At 49.3% G+C, this 26,615-nt stretch overlaps 1 protein-coding gene across 1 annotated transcript in view; it reads right to left on the minus strand.

Moving 5' to 3' along the window:
• IGF1R (insulin like growth factor 1 receptor) overlaps positions 1 to 26,615 on the minus strand; it is a 301,873-nt gene that overhangs the window by 15,062 nt on the left and 260,196 nt on the right. The window contains exons 11-19 of the mRNA XM_040257012.1: positions 23,134 to 23,417; positions 21,742 to 21,878; positions 21,106 to 21,265; positions 17,028 to 17,130; positions 16,451 to 16,521; positions 12,099 to 12,328; positions 11,735 to 11,845; positions 7,836 to 7,995; positions 5,140 to 5,269 (exon numbers count right to left, since the gene is read on the minus strand). Of these exons, the coding sequence (XP_040112946.1) occupies positions 5,140 to 5,269; positions 7,836 to 7,995; positions 11,735 to 11,845; positions 12,099 to 12,328; positions 16,451 to 16,521; positions 17,028 to 17,130; positions 21,106 to 21,265; positions 21,742 to 21,878; positions 23,134 to 23,417 (1,386 nt within the window). The remainder of the gene's footprint in view (positions 1 to 5,139; positions 5,270 to 7,835; positions 7,996 to 11,734; positions 11,846 to 12,098; positions 12,329 to 16,450; positions 16,522 to 17,027; positions 17,131 to 21,105; positions 21,266 to 21,741; positions 21,879 to 23,133; positions 23,418 to 26,615) is intronic.

Here is a 26,615-nt window from a genome sequence, read left to right on the forward strand (position 1 = left end):
TAGCCCTAGGGGCACGACTCTGCCAGCTGAGAGGATGGCGTGTTCAGGGCCCGAGAGCTCCTGACCTCTGATGGGAGCCCCGGGTAAACGGAGTTCAGGGCCCTGCAGGGCCACGTCTCCCAAATGTGCTTTATTCCACTGATAATCAAATGCCGGTCCCCAGGCCCGGCTGGGATAGTATCTTAGTGGCCTCAAATGCTGTCTGGGATGAGCAAGCAGTTCAACAAACTTCCCGTTCTGAAAACTTCTGCCTATGTGGGTCTCAATGCAGGCTGTGAGTCGGGCGCCCCTGGTGAGTTCTTAACACATACCAATGCCCAGGCCCCTGACTGACCTCACTGGTCTGGGATGGAAGCCTTGGCCTTGGGGCGTTGAAAAGCTCAATGGGGATCTTACAGGTCCAGGAGGGCCTGGGGAGAGGGGGGTCCAGCCTCATAGGTGGGGACAGCGGTGGGCAGAACTGGCTGGGGCAGGGCTCCCATCCCAGGAAGGATCCTTCAGCCCAGAGTGTAGCCAAGGGGGAAGGGGGTAGTCAAGGAACCAAGTCAGCAAGGGCAGCAGGTTCAGGTGCCATCTGCCTTGAATGTGCCTCTCCCGGTCGATTTAGAAGATCGTACCACTTGGAGAAGGAAATGGCAACCCGCTGCAGTATTTTTGCCTGGGAAACCCCAGGAACAGAGGAGCTTGGCGAGCTGCAGTCCATGGGGTCACAGAGAATCAGACACAACTGAGTGACTGACAAATACTGGAAAACACACTAATATACACATACACATACACAGGAACTTCAGACCGAGGGTGTTCCAAAGGGCAGTGCTCTATACTGCAAAACACAAGTGTCTTCCCAGCACACATGGCTGTCTTGCACGGATTCTCCACGGTCTCTTTGCCTTTCCCTTCGGATCATTTCCGCAGATTAAAGATGGCCACTTGGCAGTGAAGAGCAAGCCTGAGGGGCTTCCAACTGGACCTTCACAGACCAGGGGTGTGGGCAAAGTCGCACTGAAAATTCGGGGCGTCCCTTCCCGCCCAGAGCTCCAGGGACCTGGCCGAGCAGAGCCAGGAGGGCCACGGACTTTGCATCAGAATGCTTCACTAGCCCCTTCAGCTACTTTCCATGAACAGAGGGGTTTTGTTCAAACTGATGCCGAGAGCAGACGTCAGACATTCAGAGTTTTAGTCCTCGGATCAAGCTACCCAAAGTCCTTCTGAACCTCAGTGACCAAGAAATAGTCTTGACATTGAATGAGTCATCTAGCAAAGCCAAAGGCCCGAGCACAACGTTCACAGGCCCGGCTGAGGGCAGTGGGCTCCCCGTCAGTGGGCTGAGGGATCTCACAGACGGAACTAGCCTGGTCCCCTAGGTCACCGCCTTGGAGGCTGCGGCACCCGACTGACCGCAAGCCTGGACTGAAGAATCACCTGAAGATGCAGCTCCCCAGGCCCACGTCTCCTGCTGCCCCGCACGCTCCTCGGCGGCGCCAACGGCTGCCAGCGCCCGCTGGGTGGCGCCACCCTGAGCCCTCAGTGCCTGCTGACCCCCTCCAAGCTCCGGGTCACTCCGGGTTCACTACCTGGACAGGTCTCACCTCGGTCTCGTCACCCTGCTCTTCTCACCTCACTGCTGCTGCTCCTTCCCATCTGACAGCACCCTGAGCCCTTCCTTCCTGTACCCCCTCAGAGGACCACCACGGCTTGTCCACACAGGCTCAGACTTGCCCAAAGGTCTGGTCCCCTCCTTCCAGCCCCCCAGCACATCCTCAGTGCAGACGGCCCCCTCGCCCGGCCTGCGGGACACCTCCTTCTTGGCGCCGACATCGTACTTTGTGGAGCTTTACACTCTAGGTATGACGAACTTCTTTAAACATGGCTCTAGGTCCCTCTCCTGTCCAGCACCCTTGGAAGTCCTTATAGCGCCTGAAGAACTAGTCCTGAACCCCTCACACAGCAGCCAAGGCCTCACTTGCTGTCCTTTCAGCTGACTCCCCTGAGGAAGTCCCACCATCCCCCACATGCACTCAGCGCTTCCCACCACGATCCCCTCTGCCAAGACCCCACTTCCTCACTGCTCCACAGGGGACAGTCCATACTTCAGGGTGCCCCACAACCCCAGCTCTTCTGGGAAGGGGGTCTGTGATCTCAGCCCATTAGGGTCACTTCCTGTTCTCCACAAGACCGTTCACCAGGGACCAGGACCGTGTCTCCAGCACCCTGTTCTTGCATGCACTGAGTGCTGTGCCTGGGCTGTGCCAGCTCACAGCCACGGAGGAACACAGCAGGTGGCCCAGTCGGCTCTCCCCACGGCCTTCCCCGGAGCGACTCTGGACTGATGTCAGTATCACCAGTCAGTGAGGGCCACGCAGCGCTGGAGTCCGGGTGCCATGCATAGGGCAGCACTAGCCGAGTTCAGTCTGCCCCAGGCTACGGAGGCTAACATCTCTCTCTGCACCACCAATGCGCCTCTCTGTCGCCACCAGCTGTCACAGGGGCCATTTAAAGATCCATCCTGGTTCCTCAGACATCCCCAGATAGATCTTACCTCACAGACCAGCAGCCAAAGTCCACAGACGCTCCATGATTTGGCCAAGGCCACACAGCCAGAGACACTAAGAAATATGCGATGCCTGCAGGTTTTTAGGCGCAGGTCATTTACAGTGTGACTTGACATCAGTGCCTCATATGAAACCAAGCCTTGAATTTTGTGCACTTAATCCTTAAACATTAGGCAAACGCACTTGTGTGAAGTCTTTCCTAATTATGAGCACTGGGGTGTCTTCCCCAAGGAAGGGACAACCTGGTGTGAGTCTCACATCAGTTCCAGCGCAGGTTAAGGTCAGCACTCCTCACACCAGGACAGGAACTGTCAAGGTCCCACCCACCAGCAGATGGAACCCTACACATTCCCTGCTGATGTGGATTTGCCACTGAAGAACCAGTGACTCCAGGAGGGGGGCAGAAAACTCTGGATGCTTGTGGCCATTTGGAAAGCTTCTCAGCAAGTCAGGAAATGAAGACTGCCGTAGGGCCGTGCAGTTGCTCAGGAAGGAAACACGCCTTCAAGCCGGGGGTTCCGCCTCCCAAGTCCTATGCTGGGTTTCCTCCATGCCTAGAAGGCACACCTGTGTCTTCTCACTCAAAGGAGCCACTCCTTTGAGACACAGTGCTACAAGGGAGCTATAGGAGGAACAACACAGCGCCCAAAGGCCTGGGGATAATGTCTCCGAGGATAGCAGGGAAGCACAGAGATGTTTCAAGCACAGACAAGAGACCATTTCCTTGCAACTCCAAGGCCTGTCTTACCAAAACCAGAGCAGGTTGTGAACTGTTTTGCAGAGAGAAGGGCCAATGGAGTATCAACAAGAGGCCAACTTAAGCACAGCATGAGTAAGACCTGCCCACCCAAGGATGTCTTAAGGATCGGGGCAGTCTGTCTTGGGGGAGACGAATTAGCAGTACCAGGGAAATATGTGAGCAGAAGCTCAATGACCAGCTGTCAACGACACTGTAGATGGGGCTCGGGGACCAGTCCTGACCTCAGAACACCTTCTTATCCTAAAATTCTGATGTATCTCCTTCAAGGTCTATGCAGGGCTGACTCTAACTATTCAGGGGAGACTGCTCTGTGCCACTGAATACACTCAGAAATGACTTTCATTCCTTGGGGAGCATCTTAGATTCTGGGCTGCTGAGAAGCCCTCTAAATTCTCCATCATCCTGGCCTACCCACCTTACCAGTGTTATCCTCAAGGACTATTAAAAAAAAAAAAAAAGCTAAAGCACTATCAAAGCCTGAACAGTGAATGGAATGAAGATGAAATCCCTACTCTTTTTTGTATATATGTATTTTTCCTCCTGGTTCATAATGTCAAATGTCATCAAATGGGAGAAAAATGGCAGAACACGCTTTGCTGCAGCTTGTCACAATCACTACTAACCAGAATTTGGTAAACTTAGCCTATGAGATATCAACAACTCTAGTTTTATCTTTCTGCCCTGCCCCTGTTTTTCTTGGCTCCTGTGGTTTTCTATTTTATTGCCCTGTAAGCTGACCTCAAAGTTGTTGGAAGCAGGGATCCCAGAATAAACAGAGGAAGTGTGGACCCAGGCCTGCCCCTCTCCGTCATCTCTGTATCTAAAAATGGCATTGAGCACTTTGATTTGACCATGAAGAGAGAAGCATCTTGAACAGACTGATTGCAAAACAGATCTCATACTTGAGCTCAAGAAGTAATCATGCTTTGCTGGGTCATATTCAAATGCTATTTCCAATTTGCACCTGTCTTCTAAACAGGATCCAAGGCCCTTGAACTGTGAAGGGTCAAGAGGTTAAAAAAAAAAATGACGTCTGTCACTGTTTAAATAGCTCCTCTATGTGGTCATCCTGATGGCTGGAGTAAACAACTACCATTTCTGTAACACATCAGTGATGGGATCTCCCCAGAGGACAGCCAGGGAACTAGCTGACGTCCTTGAAGGCAGATGTGCCAGGGCCTTCGCCTGCCAAGAACCTCAGTCGTATTTCAGAACCTGACCACCTCTCCGCAAGGCTGCTGAGGAGCTGCAACAAACACTGCGAGTGAGAGGCTTCTGCATCCTCAACTGACGCTCTCTACCCTGAGATACGACCATGACCGAGGGGGCATTTTGCTTTCCACACCATCCCTGGGTCAACAACGATGACCCCCTGGAAGAGGACACAGAGCAGATGGGACCAGCAGGAAAACACATCAAGACTCAAGCTTTGGCTCTAAAATAAGCAATGCTTGTAATCTGAAGGTTTAATTAGGTGAAGCAACCCCCCCACCCGACCCCCGGCCCTGACCCCATGGTATCTATTTATTGTGACAGAAAATGAGAGAAGGCAGGCAGGGGATGAAGCAGAAAAAGGTGATGTTTTCTGGCTTGTCCCCACATCCCAGCCTCTGGGGTTGTGTCTCTGGGTCTCCTAACAACCTGGTGAGCAGCTCAGCACTGAAAGAAATATTGATCCTGCAAAGTCTTTAGGTCCCACAAGTGTCCACTGACAACAGGAATGTGTCCACGACGAGGGGGTGGCCCGCATCACACTCAGCCAAAGCTGGACACGAGCAACAGGGGAGAGAAAACGGCGGGGGGGGGGGGACAGGACAGGACTCATACCAGACGTCAGAGTGAGTGGTGAAGACTCCATCCTTGAGGGACTCGGGGGACATCCAGCGGACGGGCAGCAGCCCCTTCCCCCCCTTCCGGTAATAGTCCGTCTCATAGATGTCTCTCGTCATCCCAAAATCTGTGAGGAGGAGAGAGGGTGTGAGGTTACCCTGGGTGAGCACTGCAGGGCAGAAGCGGAGAGAACGATGACAGCTCAGAGAGGGGCTGTGCCCATGGCCGAGCCAAGGGAACGCTCGTGTAGGTGTCCGTGCTGCCATCTGATGAGGGTCAGTGAGTCACATGACAAGCAAACGCCCAGATATCTCTGCCTGTAAATATATTTATATCGTAGTTCTGTTAAAAAGTTAGCTTCCTCATTGCATTTAAAATGAGAAGCATCTTACAAATTATCAAGACCCATAGTTTATCAGGAAAATACATACTGTGTAGAGCAAAGGTCATTTATCTGTGGTTTAAAAACATGATCAAATAGCCAGGAGCATGTTGACTTTTATTTACTTGGTAGCACTGCCTCATTATCAGAGGAAATGAAAGTAGTTTCACCATCTAATAAGGGGGAAAATATTGAGAGTACCAATTCACGGCGAAAAAAGTCCACAGCAAGCTGCCTAAGAGATGCTATTTACTAGGCCCTGAAGCTATTACTCAATAATGTTTTTCAACATAATACTCCCACTCATTTTTGAAAATGTCTTCCATTTTCCATGACTCTAGAAGAAGTCACATAATTATGTTTGATGGCAGGCTTGCTTTATAATCCTAAATTATTGCTTCTTTGTCAGAGTTTGATTTTCCACTCAATCATGTAACCTCTCCTTACAGGGCGTCTTCCGTCTCCTTCTCAGGAGAAAGGGCCACTCTCCTTTTTAAAATGTTCATTTATGCCTCTAACTCTGCCACAAAGAGGTAAGGCTACAAAGCAAACACAGAGAACAAAGTTCCTTGGATGCTAACCAACATAATTTCCTTGTCCTATGCTAAGGGCCATTGAACTGCCTGTGGTAAAATTGCTTGCTGTATTTGTAATCCATCAGACACTGGGTATTAGAAAAACATTTCCGAACCCTTGTGAAGAATGAAAATGAAGAGCTGAAGTCTTATCTCCAAATTAATCCAGTGACATGCAAATTAGAGGATTTGCTTTTACTTGTACAAAAAGAAAAAAAAAAAAAATCCCAGAAAAAGAGCACAGACTATTTCTTCCTTAACTCAAAAGAAAAAGTTCAAATTTTAGGAAGAAAAACACAAGTACAGAGAAAATGTCACTTATAGACATGCCACCTGGTTAAACAGCAAACTGAGGCCTTGCTAATTTGGACTCTCAGCGGCCAGTGGCACAAGAACAGCCCTTGGGGGCATTCTCAGTGGCTCTGTGGGGCAGGCAGGACCATGAGGGAGCAGCAGGGAGTTAGGACGTGCCCGTGCCAGGCACTGAGGCACCTTGGGCCGTCCTGCACCCAGTCCCTCCAAGCATCTCACGGCTCTCTTACGATCATGCCCCCGTCCGAGGTCAAGACACTGAGGCTCACAGAGCTCAGGACACCTGCCTCAAGCCTCGAGGCTGCTGGTGGCAGAACCAGGTTCTTTAGTTAGCGGCTGCCCGGCTCTGCGGCTGGGGAAGAGGAGCTGGTGAGCATCCATGTGGGAACAGTCTGAGTCACTGCTGAAAAGGGAGGGGGCGCACAGAGGAAGCCCTGGCAGTGGCCAGAGGGTCGAGCCCCGGGGCAGGACAGCCTCTCAGACTGTCGGGGGCATCAAAGGGCCAAATCTAGGGACACATGGAGTAACTGATGGCCAAGTATATTTGCTCTGTGATACAGCTCCATCCTTCACCTCAAGCTCCTTACAAATGAAAGATAAAGACATCCTACTTAGGAAACCATTCTAGAGGGGCTACTCACTGTTTATCAAAGGGCCAAAATATTCATTCAAAATCAGTGTGAATAAAAAAACCCACAGCTCTGCTAAAGGAAGGTGAGCACTTCCAGAACATGGGCTGGGCAGAGAGGCTAATTTTGAATAGCTTTTGAACGTAGGGTCTTCCTGTGATTTCTCAGAAGAAATATTTAGCATTTTTCTGAACCATCGTCATCTCATAGTGGGAAGAGCAGGTGGTTCCTAAGCAGCCCTGACGTTACATGTGTGTTGATCAAGCAGATTCAAACACCACAGTTAAAACCAAGCCTAAAAGCTGAAATAAACTCCTAACCAGTGACCAGAAATGTAATCCACTCCACATTTTTGCTGTTATGGTGGGCAGTGACAACAAGGGTTCTAAGGAGCAGGCTGGTTAGATACCAAGTCAGAGTTATGACAAAGATCCCCGGTGGGGCTGGAAGAACCTCCTGCCAATGCAGGAGACATAGGAGATGCGGGTTTGATCCCTGGACCAGGAGGATCCCCTGGAGAAGGGCGTGGCGACCCACTCCAGTATTCTTGCCTGGAGAATCCCATGGACAGAGAAGCCTCCAGGCCCACTGCCTGGACCACTGCAGCCATGTGCCATCGAGACTGGAGCCAGCCTGGCTGGTTGACTACCAATGAGACACAATCACATGACTCCCAGGAGCAAGCCTCTGCAGTCACAGGATGTGCGGGAAGACCTCTCCCCGGGCAGGCTAATGCCCACGGGGTCCCTAAGACATGTGCGACTTTAGCGCAGATCGGAAAAGCTAAGAACGCACCTCCGATTTTGACTGTGAAATCTTCGGCCACCATGCAGTTCCGGGCAGCGAGGTCTCTGTGGACAAACTTATTGGCGTTGAGGTATGCCATGCCATCTGCAATCTCGCCAGCCATCTGGATCATTTTGCTTAGGCTGGGAGGTGCTAGGACTGGATTATTCTGTTGGAGAATTAAAAAAAAAGATACACATCAGAATTTAGGAATTCTTCCCACCCCACGCTCTTTCAGGGTTTGTTGATCCTCTTTTGTTCAACCTGAGCACTCCACGTCATTCTTCGAGGAAACCAGGAGTGGCTCAGAAGGAGGCCGTGGCACTGCCCTTTGACCCAGCGCAGAGCTGCAGAGAGGAGCGCCTATTAGCACAACTCGGACCAGCACCTTTGGTGTTGCGGTGGTACTAACAGCATTTAAAGTAAAGCCAGGAATTTTTGATATTAAGAATTCTGGATACTCAAATTACAACTAGTCTAAGTCTTCCTTTTATGTCTACAATTCAAGTCCATATAGGGAAAAGGAGGGAGGGGACATTACAAAGGCTGTGTGGAAATAAGCAAACGGTCCTGAATGGACACCGGATACGTTATTTCCCACGAAAGCTTTGTTATAAATTATTTACTCCTTCTCTTTCCCTTCCACTTTCTTCTAAAGTACAAAGACATCAAGATTAATTTGTTCCCCTTACAGAGTGGCATTCCTTGGATTATCATTTTCTGTGCATGATGTGGAAAGCAAGCCCTTGACAGTTCATTTAAGTTCAGCGGACACCTACTCTGGAGGGGACCGATGTCCAACAAGTAACATGGATAAACATTTTCTCTGCAGAGAAGGGCAACATACCGACTTCGGCACTGAAAAGAAATACCCCCAAATAATAAAGTCTACTTAGAAAAACATCATATAAAATGTGTGGCCAAGTTTCTTTATCCCAAAAGAAGGTTTCTGTGCTAACCATCTCTTGCTTGCGTTGAGTTCGACACTTTACCTCGGTTTCCCTGACTACAGAGCATCTCTCGCGACATGTAAAGCCGTCCTGCTTTGACAGGCCTTGTGTGTGCTCTTGCCAGCTCAAACCCTGGGCCACGAGAAGAGTGTGCACTGGCTCCTGCCTGGGCTCCTTCACATGCCTGGGGTCAAGGCGGTGTCACTGCTAGGAGGATGACCAGGGACCATGCCTAGGGGTTGCTGGCTTTACCCGCTGAGGGGGCAGTTTCTGCCCCAAAGCTGGCTTCTAGAAGCAGGGTAACAACTTTCCAAATACTTATGGGTTGGGTCCCTACACTTGAATTCTGAAGCTACTATCAGGAATGTCTGTGGTTTAAAATCCTCATCACTGAGCTGCCTGGGGAAGTGATGAGATGGCCCGAAGGGTAAGCCAGAACACCCCTTTCCTTTAGAAAGGGGCCTTGTATGGATGAGCCTTTCCAGGGCTTTAGATGTGCCTGGTCTGGTACACTAGGAAAGTGCAGGTAAAATGTTAAGTTTACGCTCAAGAAGTTGTGGAGTATTAAGTTAGGTGCTTATTAGAAGTGGCCACTCATGATTAATATGACAAACAGAGAAGGAAATGGCAACCCACTCCAGTACTCTTGCCTGGAAAATCCCATGGACAGAGGAGCCTGGCGGGCTACTGTCCATGGGGCCATGAAGAGTCAGACAGGACTGAGCGACTTCACTTTCTTTCTTTATTAGAAGTGGCCATTCATGATTAATATAACAAACAGAAGCAAAGAAAGGAACCTGATTTTAATTATTGAAAGACAGGGCTGACTTTCTGTCGGTTCACAGTGCTAATACTGCCATGCTTTCAGATGTTGTAGAGAACAGAAATCTTTAATTTGCTTAGAACTGCTTAAGACGTGCAAACAAGTGCATCCACGGTCAGCGAGGGAAACGTGTGAACCTTCGGTGCTGGGGGAGAGGATGCCGTGCAGAACATAACAGAACCACAGGACAAGCACACGTAGCTTTATGCTTGACATGGGTCAGAAAGGACAACTTTAAATCTGACAAACCTAAAAGCGAAATTTTGATATGAGAAGGACCAACCCTCTTATCCACAGGGAAGGAAACCAAGGCCCAGAGCCCGAAACCGCCGCCTGAGACGCAGACAGCTAGTGGCAGAGCCAGGCCGAGGGCGATGAGCTTTTCACTCTGGGTCTGAGACTGGGGACGGGGCAGCGAGTGCTTCGGGCTCCTCAGAGGTGGCGTCCGTGAATCTGATGGGAAACACGCTGCCACGCCTCCAGCCGCCAGCTGATGGAGCCTTTGTCCTTTGTGCTGGTCTGGGTATTACAGAGCGGGCTGGGGCAGCGCACTGAGGGCCAGGGGAGCTGGGCGCCCCGCGAGGCAGAACAAAGAGTGGGCGTGTCGCAAACCTCTCTGCTCGGGCCTTGGTCCACACGGGGCTCCGTGGGCCTCGCAGAACCACACCCATCGGCTGTGAGTAAAGGAAGCCACGTGTGAACAAGTGCTTGGAACAAAAACTAAGGTACTATTTGGGAGAAGATCCAGTTGCTGATTAAATGAAGAAAACAGAGAATTAAGCTCAGAGACAGGCTACAGACATTCAAAAAGGGTAAAGAAAGGGCAGGATCCAAGGCTCGTACAGTAGACCCAATGCTTCCTCAATAGGCAGCAAAGTCAGGATCCCAGTGAGGCCCAGCGAGGCAGTCAAGTGGAAGGCAGATGTGGCTAATATCCCTTCTAAGTATTTATCTCCCAGTTTACTCTTAGAACTACTCTCTTAAAAGTCATGCCTCCCGATTATTAAAAGCTGGGTTCACGCTGCTGAAGGAGAGACACCGCGGTGATGAACCTGAAGCTTGTAATACAAATTGGTATTTTTCCCGAGACTAGGAAGAGATCATGGTTCAGCTGAGGCGATGATCATTCAGAAGCTCAAGCAAGACGCTGACTGAGGATAAAGCCGGGAATGTGGATGCAGGAGGGGAGCCCCATTTTCAGAAACAGGGCTCCCTCAGCTCAACGGCTCAGACTGCCCACAGGCGGGAAGAAGGCGCACGTGGCGCGTGGGCTTCTGAGGGAGTGGGAGTCTGTGCACCAGCCTGGGGGAAGGCATCCCAGCAGAAAAGGCAGGTCGACCTGACAAGCACGGGCCAAGAGGGGGCAGCAGAGATGGGTACCCCAGACAGAGTGGGGGCAGGAAAGGCTACAGGGAAGCAGCGGGGTGGACAGGTCTGTCAGTGGGAATTGGAGAGACGGTGCTGGAGGAGGTGACGCAGTGGGTAGACAGAGTGAGGTAGCAGCAAAATCCCACAGGGGGTTGGTTAACAGGGTATCTGCGTACTGGCAAGGGCCTCTCACTGAAGATCCAGGTCTCTCTGTAGTCAGGGAACTGCTTGGTATAAAGCAGGAGTCCCCACCTCCTGTCAGATCGGCATCGGCATTAAATTATAAATAAAGTGCACAGTAAGGGCTTCTCTTAAGGTGACTCAGTGGGTAAAGAGTCGGCGGGCAATGCAGGACATGTGGGTTCGATCCTTAAGTCAGGAAGATCCCCTGGAGGAGGAAATGGCAACCCACTCCAGGATTCCTTCCTGGAGAATCCCACGGACAGAGGAGCCTGGCAGGCTACAGTCCATAGGGTTGCAAAGAGTTGGACATGACTGAAGCGACTCAGCATGCATACGAAGTGCACAATAAATGTCATGTGCCTGAATCATCCCCAAATCATCCCCTGGCTCTGGTCTGTGGAAAAACTGTCTTCCATGAAAGCAGTCCCTGGTGCCAAAATGGTTGGGGACTGCAGCTATAAAGGACCGAGAACCAAGCATGCAGCCAGAAAAGTACACGAATTTAAAGACACAGTATCTTCTGGGGAAGGTTCTAAAGGAAAGGGAACAGATGACATGGGATGCAGATGAAAATCAAAACTTACCTCCATTTCTGGCCTCAGAGACCGGAGATAACTCTTGAGGTCCCCCCGGGTCATCAGTTCCATGATGACCAGCGTCGGCTGGCCCTGGGACACCACGCCCAGCAAGCGCACCTGTGAGGAAAGACACAGAGAGAAGGGCTGAGCGGGTGAGGACCCCCCACGATACAGCTCTCCGCCGCCAGGACCACCAGGCTGGAGCAGAGCCCGGACGACAGCCCCGGGGCTCAGGGGCGGCCCTGCACCGCCTCTGGAAACTCCATGTGCACAGCGTCTAACGAAGCAGCGGGGTGACGGGGAGCCCCCTGGAAGCCGGGGTGAGACGGCAATCCCAAGTGTGCGGCCCACACCTGGGGCCCCCTCTTACCACGTGGTGACAGTTGAACTCCTTCATCACCGAGGCCTCGTTGAGGAACTCGATCCGCTCGCGCATGCTGGCGGCCTCGTTCACCGTCTTAATGGCCACCCTGGTCTCGGGCTCATCCTTGACCACGCCCTTGGCCACGCCTTCGTAGACCATCCCGAAGGAGCCCTGGCCCAGCTCGCGGCTCATGGTGATCTTCTCTCGGGCCACCTCCCACTCGTCAGGCACGTACACTGAGAAGGAAGAGGCAGAGCTGAGCCAGCGGGACCGGGCTGGGCAGGATGCCTTCCGGGCAAACTCCAGGCCAAGGAGGGCAAGGTCCCACTCCCTGGACCCCACAAAGGAGAGCACCGGGGGACACAGGCATATGGCTGGCTCTGGAATCTCCCACAGGCTGGGGATTTCAGCAAGGCCACTGTATAGTCAACCATTAGAATTTCAAGTCCTCATGGATTTCTAGAGATAATTCAAAGATACCAACGGCAAGGAAGAAACAGAAAGTCGTCTAACTTCGGATGTTGCTATCTATAAGTATAAAATCCACGCTGGATTTCAAAAAATAATATAATACTTCAGTAACTTTTATACTGACTACATATTAAAACTGATAATACTTTGGATATACTGAGTTAAAGAAAACGTTATCAATATGTATTTTGCTAGTTTCTTTTTCCTGTTTTATATGTGGCTACTAGAAACATTTCAGGTTTCTTATGGGACTGGCATTAACACTTCCATGGGTAGCTCTGCTCTAGCCTGGACAGAGTCAGAGACCCTGGGGCACTGAGTGAGCTACGGAAGCGATGAGCTCTGTCTCACTGCTCATTCCTACCGAAGAGTAGTCAGTGCTGACCAGCATGCAGGAAGGGACAGCTGATGAGCAGAAGGGTCTCCCCAGCACTTGGGCCTGGGCTCTGTGAACTCAGGGACCTCCCACCACTGGGGTGAGGGGCTGGGGAGTGAGGCTTGGCGATGACTAAGCCTGAATATGATTTCCTCTCCAGCCTGACTCTTCTGGTCAGAGTCAAGCTGGTTTAAGAAAATAAAATAAATAATTCGAGGCAGGAGGAAGGAGAAAGAAAGAGGGAAAGGAAGAAGGGAGGAAAGAAAGAAAACAGAAGAAAATCCATCCGACCACTCTGATGGGTAGGTGAGAACTAAACTAAAATGTGCCTGTTCCACAGATCCATAAGAAATTTCAGTTATAACCGTATTCTTCTAATGCTGTGTGCTCATGTGCTTGTCTGAGAGGGGAACCCCTGGCCAGCTCCACTGCTCGGAAAGAGATGGCCCTGGCTCAGAAATGCAGAAAGACTGGGAACCTGTGTTTGCCTTTATGCTTTTAGATGTTAACTGTGGGCCTTCGGCTGGATGTAAGAGAAGAAGTGGGCTGACAAGCTGTATTCTGACACCCTCGTAAAGTAAAGATGTCTATGAATCAGGCCCAGGAGATACCACCAATTTACACCTCTAAGGAATGTCCAATATGGACTATGTTAATCAATATAGAATTTTCTTCCACGTACATTTTTGTATTTCATAGTACGTAGGTATGTGTTCAGGAATGTCACAAATGGAATTCCACCCTCCATATGGCTTAGACAGTTTATAGCCTGGAAGAGGAGGCTGATGCTTGCTTAGGAGAGTACATACGCAAGACACCCCAGTAGGTAAGACTCTCTGATACCCCTCAGAAAGTATAAAGAGACAGTCTATATCCATTTATCTCTGAAAATCCAGGCTTGCTTTTAATCAGAATTAGCTATGTAGCACACCATGAAACATGGAGTTAAAACCAATCACATTCATCCCTTGGAGGTGGCTGAAGTCAATACTCACAATCCCTTCTCTTAATTCAGCCCAACAGCTCTGACTTTAGCCAGCAGCCCTAAGCCCTCCCGGGCAGCAAAGGCTTATGCGCACAATGCTATCAGCGTTTCCCCGGAGGGGATTTTCAGTGTGCTTGGAGAATGGTGACATGCAGATCAGCTTTCAGAGAGAGAAGTTTTATAAGCATTTTTGAACTGCGATGTCATTTTGTTGCCCCTTGAGGAAACTAGTTATAAGATGCTTGCCCAAAGGCCAAATAAATTAAGTTCAAATAAGGTGACAGTATTTCTACCTGTTGGCCTGAGTGACAGTAAGCTTTGTTTTTAAAGAATCAAGAGATTATATTATGAAAGCACTCTGGAAAGACACAGAACTTGAATTCAAATCGCCATTAGAGTCTGACTTGATTGTGCGCTCTCAAACTTCCTAGATACCTCATAGTCAAAGCTGAAAATGCCAGTCTTCTATGCTTTATTATCTACAGCAGTCTTACTCCAAACTGACAGAGCAGGGAAGTGGCCTTGCATTTTCCTATATTAATAATAAATTATAAATAAACAAACAATAATCTATATTAGATTAATTGATTAAAAACTACATAATGCATTAAAATCATTTTTTTAAAAGAAAAAGACCCTCTCCATAAGTAATTACTCTTTTAAGTTTGGCATGTATCCTTCCAGACATTCTCTGTGCCTTATGCATACACACACACACACACACACAGATGTATAGGCATGTGTGTATGCATATATGCCTTTTAGTTTAAAAAAATTATCCACTTTATTTCTGGCTGTGGTGGGCTTTGCTGCAGCGTGCAGGCTTCCTCTGGTTGTCGCGGGCAGGGGCTACCCTGTTGCAGTGTGCGCGCCTCTCACCGCTGGCTTCTCTTGTGGCAGAGCTCAGGCTCCGGTGGGTGGGCTTCAGTACCTGTGGCTCGTGTGTTTGAGAGTGTGTGCCCAGCAGCCATAGCTCAAGGGGTTAGCTGCTCCCTGGCATGTGGGATCTTCCTCGATCAGGGATCAAATCAGTGTCCCTTGCATTGCAAGGCGTATTCTTAACCCCTGGACCACCAAGGAGGCACATATATGCCTTTTAAAAATACAACTTCGTGAGACCTTTATAATGTCCTCGTCATTCTACATTCGATTCCCATTCAGAGGACTCTGCTTTTGACTGATTCTATTGTAAACACAATTAGAATTAGAAATTATTAAAGGAATCACAGTAATAAAGATCACACACTTATATATAGTGCTTTTAATCGTTTCCCCATTTGATGAGGATGAGCAGTTAGAATAATCAGGACTCTTTATTTCATGTCTCCTGCATACACACTTCTATCTGAAGCATGGGAGAGTCAAACAATTTTCCTAATTCCACTCTTTATGCATTTGACAGACTGGGTCCAGCTCCTTCCACGGGCCAGCTTGCCTGCAATACCCCCAGAACCTCACAGTCCTTCCCCACAGCAGCTGCATCGCACGTTAACACAGTGCCCAGGACTGCTTTACCCTGACTTCTCAACCGCCTAGTTCTGTGATCTGGGCGTGTTTCTTCTCTGAGCCTCATCACCCAATGAAGAGACAGAAGCATCAGAAAATCCATTCTACAGGGTTTCTTGGTGGCTCAGACGGTAAGGAATCTGCCTGCAATGCAAGAGGCCAGGGCTTGATTCCTGGGTCAGGAAGATCCCCTGGAGAAGGGAATGGCTGCCCACGCATGGTCTTGCCTGGAGACTGTCATGGACAGAGGAGCCTGGCAGGCTACAGTCCATGCATGGGTTTGCAAGGAGTCAGGCATGACTAAGTGACTAACACTTTCACCTTCATAAGGATGTAGGGATCAAATGGGTTGGCATTTGTGAATGCCCCTAGCAAAGGGCCAGTTAGTGGCACCCAAGGGCAAAGGGCTCACCCTGACTTACTTTGAAAAGGTTGGATTTTGGCAAACTAGGAAGACAAGATAGCAAAAAAGGGGAAAAAAAGCACAATCCAACTTCCAAGTCAGACCTTCTCAGCCGTTTAAATTAAACAGCTCTCATGAGTAATTACTAGAGGGAATGTGAATGGGCCATGGAGACCCTAGTCAGGAGGGAATGAACAGAAAATCTCCAAGATACAAAAAGCTGAGAAGCCATGGTGATCAAAGACAATTTTAAAGACATGGAACTCAAGGTAAAACTAGTTTAAAAGGACTGCTTTGTCAGCTCCAGCATATCTTCAACTAGATGTTGACAACTACACAACTTTTTTCATTCTACCATAAAATTTCAGGCAATTAAATAAATGAATTACTGTGCTGGCCACATTCATCTCTGAAGCCCATATTCTCTTGGGGCAGCTCAGACAGTCCTAGAATTTTTGACATATGCAGTGAATTGCTCAAAACTTTGGTTTTTTAAAAAAGAAAGTATTAATGAAGACAGATCTGAGGTCAAAAGTACCTCAAAACAACGTAAACGTCTTCCCCTGAATTACTAACACTCAAAAGCTCCCGAGCTGGGACCTCAGGCAGGGACTTACCATCAGCTGCACTGAAATACTCCGGGTTCACAGAGGCATACAGCACTCCATTTCCCAGCCTGCTGTTATTTCTGCCAAAAAGACGAAATTTAGGTTAGAAAAAACAAAAAAAAACACCACCACACATTTCTGTTTGTACTTTCATCTGTTTTATTTGTTCTGATTCATTAAGGACCAGGAGGAGTGGGGGAGGGGAGTGCCATCAGGACAGCTCACCCTAAAGCCTCTCTTGGCTTCCTCCTTGGCCTCAAATTAGAAACCTTTCTTTCTTTACTTCATTGGAAACTGAAAGCTTATTTTATGGAGAGGGTTAAAATACCATGTTTGAAAAAGCTTTGCAGAAGCAGCAATATCTGTGATGGGTCAACCAGACTCCAAAAAAAAAAAAAAAAAAATTTCTGCTGCTGAAATTAGAAAATGTTCTCTTTTTCTGTAAAGAACATTTGACTGGAAAATCAGATTTTCTGATCCATAAGATATTTCCTTAAACTCCTCAAAAAGTTCATCTTAACTCAGGTTCAAATCATCAAACCAGTCCGAAGCAGCAAGTGTCTGAACTTCGCACCAAGGTACTCACCTTTTTCTATGGAAGATGTACAGCATTATAACCAAGCCTCCCACTATCAACAGAACCGCAATGGGCAGAGCGATGATCAGGTGGATGAAGCTCTCATATGTCGCTGCAGAAACAAGCCAGAAATGAGAGCATGTCAGCAGATGAACATATTTCATATTTAGTTGAAAGTATAAAAAAAAGTCCCTGAGAATTCCTCTATTGCTTATCACGAACTAGGAATTCTAGTTGTCTATAACAAAAAAAGAGAAAGGAAACCAAGTCATTTGCAAAAATATTAAAGAAGTGCAGACTGAGAAATAGAGTCATTTTTACTGTCAACCTATGCCATGGGTATGCTGGGGGCCAGCGTGAGGAACTCCGCCCATGGCAAACCTAAGTATATTCTGAAATAGTTCAAATGATGGATTCAAGTAAAATAATCTCTGGTGGCTCAGCGCTAAAGAATCTGCCTGCAATGCAGGAGACCTGGGAGACACAGGTTCAATCCCTGGGGTAGGAAATGGCAACCCATGCCAGTATTATCGCCTGGAAAATCCCATGGACAGAGAAGCCTGGTGGTCCATAGCCCACAGGGTTGGAAAGAGCTGGACACAACTGAGTGCACACACACAGACACATACAGTTAGACGACTATTAATGGAGTTGCATACATTTGCTAAAATAAGATGAATAGATTTTTATGTATATAGTGCTCAAGCTCAATCTGTCTTAAGACACTTTCACAGACAACTTAAAAAAAAACAAGAGTAATTGGATGGTACCCTTTACCAAAGCTGCTCTGAATTCTCCCCCAAACATCAGAGGCCACAGTTACAGCCTGAGACCACAGAGCTCACACCTGCTCGTTACCACACTCAGCTCTTAGATGACAGATGACAGGCTGGACACTGATCCACAGGCTTAGAAAATTCAGCCGGACGCTGGCCATCAGTATGTCCACAGGTAGCAGAACCACCAGACAAGTGGACTACACACACTGCAAGGAGGCAGGGAGGAAACAAGAGTGCGGAAGGAGTCAGGAGAAGCTGGCCAAGCATAGCACGGCTGGAAGTGACATGCAGAGAAGTCAGGGCCGGCTCCCAGGGGCCCTGTCCAGGCTAAGTAGCGTGAACTGCACTCTGCAGATGAGGAGGGACAGGGGCGCCCTCCAGCCCTGCAGGGAACTTGATGGCACTTGGGTGGGGAGAGCTGGCTGTGCCCGAGGACAGCCTGAGCGGCTGGCAGTAGGGAGGGGACTCTGCCCTTTCCAGGGGAGGGGTCCTGGGCATGTTCTGCGTTGCCCAACTTGGACCTCACCAGGGAATCACTGCTCCTTTTCTATGAATGACCAAGACTCACAGAGATGAACTGTCCCCCGCAAGGGCACACAGGCAGCGGGCTGGCCTTGGCATCTAGGCTTCCTGTACCCCAGCTCGCACTTTCCCCACGAAGTAAGTGCCTTAGAGGCTCTGAGCTGAGGTGGTGGTGGTGGCTACAGAAGCTGGACTCCAGAGAGAACGCAGAGGCAGAAAAGATGAGACGTGGGTCTGAATGAGAAGTGGGTGGCAGGAGAGAAGGAAAGGGGAGCGTTGGCAGCGAGGCTTCTGGCTTGGGGACTGTGCGGGTTACAGGGCCACAGACTGAGCCGAGGAATAGGCGGGTGGGGAGGGATTCTGAAGGTGCCAGCTGTGATTCTGGTTTTGTGCGTGAGGCATCTCAAGCGCCTGTGGGATATTTGAGAAATGTCTATGTGGAAATGAGGGTGAACTCACTGGGGACCCAGTTACATCTGTTAAGCCCCCCATCAATAATTACTTTGCCACTAAATACTATTATTATTACTCTGTAAGGACTATTAAACCTATTTTAATTTTTTAATTAAAGTATTTTTATCAAAATGCTCTAGAAATGGATGCAGGCTCCTAGATTTTCTAGTTCTTGAAAACAGCTGGAAGTTAACACGGCTTTTGGGAAGCTAGCGGAGGTTTTTTTTTTTTTTTGCTCCCTGAGGACTATTTATTCTATTTGTATCACTTGTACTACTGGTCAGGTTGTACCGTGTTCTTTTTGAGTTTCACATTTCAACAGGGACATGCAGAAACTGGAACACATCCAGAGAAGAACAAAATGATTGAATGGCTGGAAAATTGGTTTCTGAGACTGGCTTATGAGAAAGGGCCCAAAACTTGAGATTATTTAGTCTGGAGAAGAAAAGCTTGAAGAGTAATTTAATAGTATTCAAGCACATGAAGAGCTCCTAAAAGGAGAGCAGTTGCCAGAAAGCTTCCAAAGCTTCTGTCTCCTCTGAGGACGGAACAGGAGAGGAGGTTCAATCGTAGCAGGAGGGAATCTGGTCTGACACAAGGAAGAGCCTCCTGATAGTAAAGCAGGCACACAGATCCAGTTTCCCAGTGGTGTTTGCTAACTCCTGCCGGAAAGGTGCCACCAGAGGGGCTCTGGGTGTCCCATGGTCTCCCAGGACCCACAGGATTAACGGGGGGCAACAGCAGATAGCCAAGCTCACCGCGTCAGAAGCCCACGCTGCTGTTTCAAAGAACACAGCGCTGCCCGAGTCCTCTAAACCTGGGCTCTGTTCCTGAGGGATGGATGTGGACAGGGGAAGGCCGCAGAGCAGGGCAAGAAGTCGCTTCTTTGGGGAGGGCTCTGGGAGTACGGAGAAAGTTCCCTTGCTGGAGGGCATGGCACCTGCCAACTGCATAGAGCAGGTGACGTGGGGTGCATGGAGAATTCAGACCATTTCAGATGACGGAACGATCTGTTTAAGTATCTGTTTTGCCCTCATACAGTGCCAGGCTCATGAAATGATGCCTCAAGGTCGGCAACTCTATTTCCCCCCATCCTTCTTTTGGTATCTGTCACGCCGTCGATTTCTAAATATCATGCGTGTCTTGGACTTTCAGGCACTAACCAGATGGACTGCTGGATCCACTGAATCCTGAGTTTAATAACTCAGACTCCGGACCAGAGCAGCACGGGTGTGCATGCCAGAGAGGACCAGGGCAGTGGGAACTGCCCACTCGACCCAAAAGAAGCACCACTCAGCACGCGGGGGTCGCTTTTTCTCCAGCAAGCAGTCAGGAATAGTGTTACGACCAGTCTGATCCCATTATCTGAACATGAAATAATCTTAAAAATCTGGTTTCTACTACAAAATAGTACAAACTCAAAATGGAAATAACAAGGAATATTTATGTCACCAACCGAAAATAGCGAATTTTCTTGGCCAAGCAAGTACAGTGCCCTTGTGCTCATACATTTTACAAAACTCAGTTTTAAAATCTAAACTCCTCACACAGAATGGCCTTCTAAGAATACTGTCGTGTTGATGGTTTCAGCATAAACTGAACACACAGCCCAGCCTCTGTGCCAAATGGGGAGTGTGTGTGTGCATGCATGCTTCAGTCATGTCCAACGCTTTGCAACCCCAAGGACTGTAGCCCGCCAGGCTCCTCTGTCCATGGGATTCTCCAGGGAGGAATACTGGACTGTGTTGCCATGCTTTCCTCCAGGGGATTGTCCTGACCCAGGGAGCGAACCCAAGTCTCTAACGTCTCTGTACTGGCAGGAGGTTCTCTACTACTTGCGCCACATGGGAAGTCCATCACCACAGAGGGAGTACTGCGTACTCTCAATGCGCGCTGCTGCTTTATAAGCGCATCTGTATTTTACCGATGAGCGGTGATGGGGCGCTGCCTCCGCCTGGGATTCTGTCGTGTGACGACTCCTGCCCTAAAGCAGGCTGCACCAGAAGGCCCCCGGGTTTGTGTCCCCCCTTAGGATGCTAAGCCCTAAGTTTGAGCCCCAACCAGCATCCCTAATGAGGCAGAAGGCAGAATGGTCAATTCAGTACTTTGTAAAATGTTCTGGACGTAACTCAAGCTGAGAGCAAGGACCCCCTTGCTGACTCCCTCTTAAGAGGGTCCCTGAGGCAGGGACTCCACATGCGGCAGCCCCCCAGCCTGAGCCCCCAGATAGGGTGCTGGCATTAGTGTGCCTCTTCTCAGTGGTGGGTGATGGGAATCAGAAAATCAGGCTTCCCCGGTCCCGGCCCCATCAGCAGCTCCCACCATGGCCTTACTCTTGGCCTGAACGTAGAAGAACACAGGATCCGTCCAAGACCCATTCCCAGAGAGAGAGGTGGCCTGGATCCGGGCTGTGTAGTTCCCTGGGTTGAGCCGGTTTAGCTTGGCTCCTCCATACTTCCTGTACTCCTGTCTGGACACACATTCCCGCTGATCCTGGAAGAAATAAAACACAGGTGTCAATTCCCTGTTGGAAACGGGCGGCTGTGGCTGCCTGGCCGCTCGCCTCCCGCTGAACGCTGATGGCGATTCACAGGAAAAGGGCAAACACTGGCTCTACGTGGTGGCAGTCCTCCAGTAACTGAAAGCGCACCCAAGCGCTAACCAGACCTTATTTCTTTAACCAAAAAGAGTTTCAGAAAGATTAAGTTATTAAGACCAGTCTCTAGGCCAAAAGATCACTTTCTGTAAAGAAGCAGTTTCTTGGGGGGTGAGGATAAGCCAGCTCCTTGCACACCATGAAAATTCCTCAAAGAGCAGAGAGCTGCTAGAAAGACCTAAATCCTCACTGACTCACCTCCTTATTCCACTGTTTAGACTTCAGCTAACCGGGGGGTGCCCTGTGTTTCAGTGTAATGTACACCACACCTGTAATGGAAATGCACCCACACGTGCCCGGCATCCAGACTCACCTCCACTTGGGATCCATATTTTATTTCATACATGAGGATCAATCCATTGGGATTCTCAGGTTCTGGCCATTTTAAAAAGATGGAATTCTCAGGCCTTGGCTCCCAGGTCACTGGCCCAGGAATGTCATCTGCTCCTTCTGTGCAACAATTGAAACAGGCAAGAAAGTTAGCTTCGAGCCCCCAGGGAGGGACAGAAACACTGGACTAACTTAAGAACGGCCTCCCCAGTCCCTCACACAGGACAGTGGACAGCAGCCGTGGTGACTCCTCCTGGCCTGGCCACGCACACACAGCAGGGGTTTTGGAATCGGAACAATCTAATGATTATAAGTCTCAAGATGCCAACATACCCTCCCTTCCCACACCGGTCCCTCAACAGAAAAGCCTACTCTCGAGCACAGGAGGACTATCTCGGCAATTTGAGTCACTCAGGTCTGGTTCTCGGCTTCTACGCGATGCCGTCGATACCAGCAGCATGGAAAAGGCGCGCCGTGAGCAGAAGTGGAGGCCCCAGCCTGCAGGCGGGGTCCTGGACCCTGTGCTCTGCATTTGCATGCAGCAGATACAACTCCTGGGTAGGTGTGAAGGATGGTCCTCAAGCCTGCCTGGGAGGAAGCCACCAGGAAGCTGGTGCTGAGCACAAGCTCGCTGGAGTGCAATCAGCAATTCCTCCAGCTGCCAGGGGAGGCTGGGGTGCTTGCTCTCTTGGTTTTGTTTCTTAAAGGAGTAAGCCAGGTGGTGAGCAAAGTCACTGCAAGTTCCAGCTGGGAAGGGCTCTGAGAAATCAGCTGGGCTGTGTCTCTCCTGGGAGGGTGAGGAGAGGAAGGCTGGGTTGTCTGGCAGAGGCTGGAACCGAACCCAGGAGGCCCCATCCCGACGCAGACACTCTGTGTTCCCTGCCAGCTCTGCAGGGAAGCGAATGCTGCAGTTCGCCCATCCTGAAAGGTGGATGTGTGGCTGTCTGAGCCATAGGCAGCTTCTAACTTTCAAGGGGAAGGTGAAGACTAAGCAAGCAGGACCAAAGACTGCACGGGAGCTGCCCCTGAGGAGTGATGCTCACTCTGAATCAGGGCCGCACACTAGGGATTTCATGGAAACTCAGGGAGGGGCCTGGCAGAAAAGGGCTGTGGGAATGCATAACGCAAACCCACGAGAAGAAGGAAAAGAGTCGATCCTGAATCAAGCTCCCTGCTCTCAAAGTACTTTGCATGGAGAGACTGGGGTGGGAGTGGGGTCGCTATGCATGGATGCCATTCCCTGTTGGGCTTCCAAGCCACCTGCAAACGACCACTGTTCTTTAATCAGCAGGACAGACTAAGAGTGTCAGCCTCTGTCTCTTCAAATCAGTCTGCTCCACTAGGTTGGGTGTGGGTGAGGTGGATCACACTGTACCTGCAGGCATGGTTCTTGCAAAGACAAAGTTGGAGGCGCTGCAGCCAAGCTTCTCAGCCTCATGGTTACAGCTGTGGATGTCAATTCGGTACAGAGTAAAAGGCCGGAGGTTGGAGATGACAGTTCTCTCCTTGTTGTCCACTCTGCTCTCGAAGAAAGGGTACTCGGTCTCGAGCTCTTCCGGGTCTGTGATGTTGTAGGTGTCCAGCACCGTGGTGTTCCTGCTCCGGCTGGACATGGTGGTGTTGGCGATCTGCATGACCTCCCTCCGCTTCCGTTCGGGTCTGCAAGGAGGAAAGAAACGTGGCTTGTGAGTGAGGGCTTCTGCCTCTCTTGTCTTTCCTCTGACTCGAGCCAAAGTGAGAGAAAGAAAAGAAAAATCTTCACCTTGGAATAAAAGGAGCTATTCAACCCCCTTGTATATAACAACCAACAAATTATATGGGGATTTCCTTCCTCATCATTTATTTTGCTTTCTCCGCACTGCAAACCTCAGTCTCACCATCCAAACCACCCTCTTGCTCCCTGAGTGGTTACTCGATAGCTATTGTTCGGTCCCTCAGTAGCGTCCGACTCTTTGTGACTCCATGGACTGCAGCACGCCAGGCTTCCTCATCCTTCACTGTCTCCTGGAGTTTGCTCAAACTTATGTCTGTTAAGTCGGTGATGTCCTCCAACTATCTTATCCTCTTTTGCTCCCTTTTCCTCCTGCCCTCAATCTTTACCAGTATCAGGACCTTTTCCAATGAGTCGGCTGTTATCATCAGGTGGCCAAACTATCAGAGCTTCAGCTTAAGTATCAGTCCTTCCAGTGAATAATTAGGGTTGATTTCCTTTAGGATTCACTGGTTGGATCTTGCAGTCCAAGGGACTCTCAAGAGTCTTCTACAGCATCACAGTTCAAAAGCATCAATTCTTCAGTGCTCAGCTTTCTTTATAGTCCAACTTTCATATCCATACATGCTACTGGAAAAACCATAACTTTGATTATATGGACCTCTGTTGGCAGAGTGATGTCTCTACTTTTTAATATGCTGTCTAGGTTTGTCATAGCTTTCCTTCCAAGGAGCAAGCATCTTTTAATTTCCTGGCTGCAGTCACACAGTCCACAGTGATTTTGGAGCCCAAGAAAATAAAGTCAGTCAGCTTCCACATCTCCCCATCTATATGCCATGAAGTAATGGGACTGGATGTTACAATCTTAGTTTTTTAAACGTTAAGTTCTTTTTAAAATTATTTCTTATTTATTGGCTGTGCTGGTCTTTGCTGCTGTGCGGGCTTTTCTCTGGCTGCGGTGCTCAGGCTTCTCTTGCTGCAGGGCTTGCGTGGGCTCTAGAGCACAGGTTCAGCTCCTGTGGAGCTTGGACTGAGTCGCAGCATGGGGGCTTCTCCAGGATCACTAATCAAACCCAGATCTCCTATACCAGCAAGTGGACTTTTCATCACTGAGCCACCAGGGAAGTCCAAATGTTGAGTTTTAAGCCAGATTTTTCACTCTCCTCTTTCACCCTCAAGGGGCTCTTTAGTTCCTCTTCACCTTCTGTCATCAGGCTGGTGCTATCTGCATAGCTGAGGTTGTTGATATTTCTCTCAGCAACCTTGATTCCAGCTGGTGGTTCATCCAGCCTGGCATTTTGCATGATGTACTCTGCATATAAGTTACATAAGCAGGGTAACAACCTACGGCCTCATTGTACTCCTTTTCCAATTGTGAACCAGTCTTTTCCTGGTTTGTTGGGAGGAAGGCCCAGGCCTCAAATTCACTGTTAATGAATACGGGTGGTGGAAAAAAAAAAAAAAAAAAAAAAAAAAAAAAAAGCCACTGAACCTGGGTTCTAGTTTGAAAACATCTTTGAGCTCTTTTCTAACCTCCCTCAAACTTCCTGATTCTTGAAAGCATGCACAACACACAGAACATCTCGTCTAACACGTGAGCGGCAGCCCTGCCATCCACTGTGAGCAGAACATGTCACTGGTGGGGCAGGCCGGGAGGTGCTATGGTTTCAACGGCAGGAGAAGAAGGGAGGGGGAAGAAAGCTGTTAAACAACCCAGAGTTTATTCTGGGAAAAAGAAAAAGCTAGTGCCTCCACTTCTAAAAGGTCTCGATTTCCTGTTTTAAAGACTTCTAAAGTAAGATGTCTATCTTTGACTAGTATACAAATACCAGGAAGGTCACTTGACAGAAAATAGAAGTCTCTCTCAAAACCTTCTGTTGCTACAACCTAAGAGAGCCTTTGAGGGCAAAGCAAATGCAGCATAAACAGAAGCCGGGGGCCGCTGGTATCCCTGCGGGTGGGGAGCTGGGAGAAGACGGATGCCCAGGAGAACACACTGGCAGCAGGGGCACCATGGGGGTGGGGAAACCGGCTTGCAGGTAAAACGCTGGCCTGGATCCTGCTCCTTTGCCCAGATTTCAGGCACAAGATTGTTTCTAAACCCTGTGCTACAATTTTTCAGGAAGAAAAAGGCACTATCAGCCACCACCCCATTTCCATCTCCTTCCCCAGACACTACAAGGCTGCCCTGTTGAATGTCCCTCTGTTTTTGTTTTTTAACTATTTTTTGTTGTGGTAAAACAAACTTTTACAATTAAAAAAAAAAAGCTAACAAAACTTTGTAATTTTAACCACTTTTTAGAGGTGAAATTCAGTGTCATTGATGACATTCATAATGCTGTGTAACCATCCCCAAAATCTTTCATCACCCCAAACAGAAGCTCTACACAGAGTAAGGAATAACTCTTCATTTTCCCTCTGCCAGCACTTGGTAATCTGTGATCTACTTTCCGTTGCCATGAATTTTCCTGTTCTGGATATTTCACACACATGGAGTCACGTAATATCACCCTCTGCACCTGGCTGCTTTCACTCAGCATAGTGTTTTCAAGGCTTGTTCGTGTTGTTCAGAATGTCATTCCTTTACATGGTTAAATAATATTCCACCGCAGGGAAAGACCACATTGGCTCATCCCTTCATCTGCTGGTGGACACATGGGTTGTTCCCAGCTTTTGGCAACTTGAAAAATTCTGCTCTACACATTTATTTTCATCCATTTTGTCCCCACGTGGCAGAAGTGGCGGCTGGAGGAACAGAGAAGACAGATACCCTGGGGTCGAGCTGTTTGTCTTGGAAAGGCTGTCTTTGGCACGGCTTCACAAACTTTTTCAAGGAACCCTGTGGTGTTCGGTTATGCTTTGAAGTGGAGCCCCTTTCAAAACTGACTCTGAGTTTCTCCTTCTCACTTCGCCCCTCCTTGGCCAGGCTGGCAGTCTGGCAGGGAGGCGCAGGAAGGGCCCAAACCCCGGCTCCTTCACTGGCAGGTGTCTGCTCGTGGCCGCTGCTTGCCACTCCCTGAGCCCACAGGGGGCTGGCCGGCTGTCACCTGTCGCCCGTCACCCTGGCGGCCCCCACAGCGCAGGCTGCGAGCTCCCGGCCCGTCCGTCAGGGCTGAGTGCCCACCTGCCCAGCCAGTCACCCACCC

The sequence above is a fragment of the Oryx dammah genome, unplaced genomic scaffold (assembly GCF_014754425.2).
Source record: "Oryx dammah isolate SB20612 unplaced genomic scaffold, SCBI_Odam_1.1 HiC_scaffold_16, whole genome shotgun sequence".
Taxonomy (NCBI): domain Eukaryota; kingdom Metazoa; phylum Chordata; class Mammalia; order Artiodactyla; family Bovidae; genus Oryx; species Oryx dammah.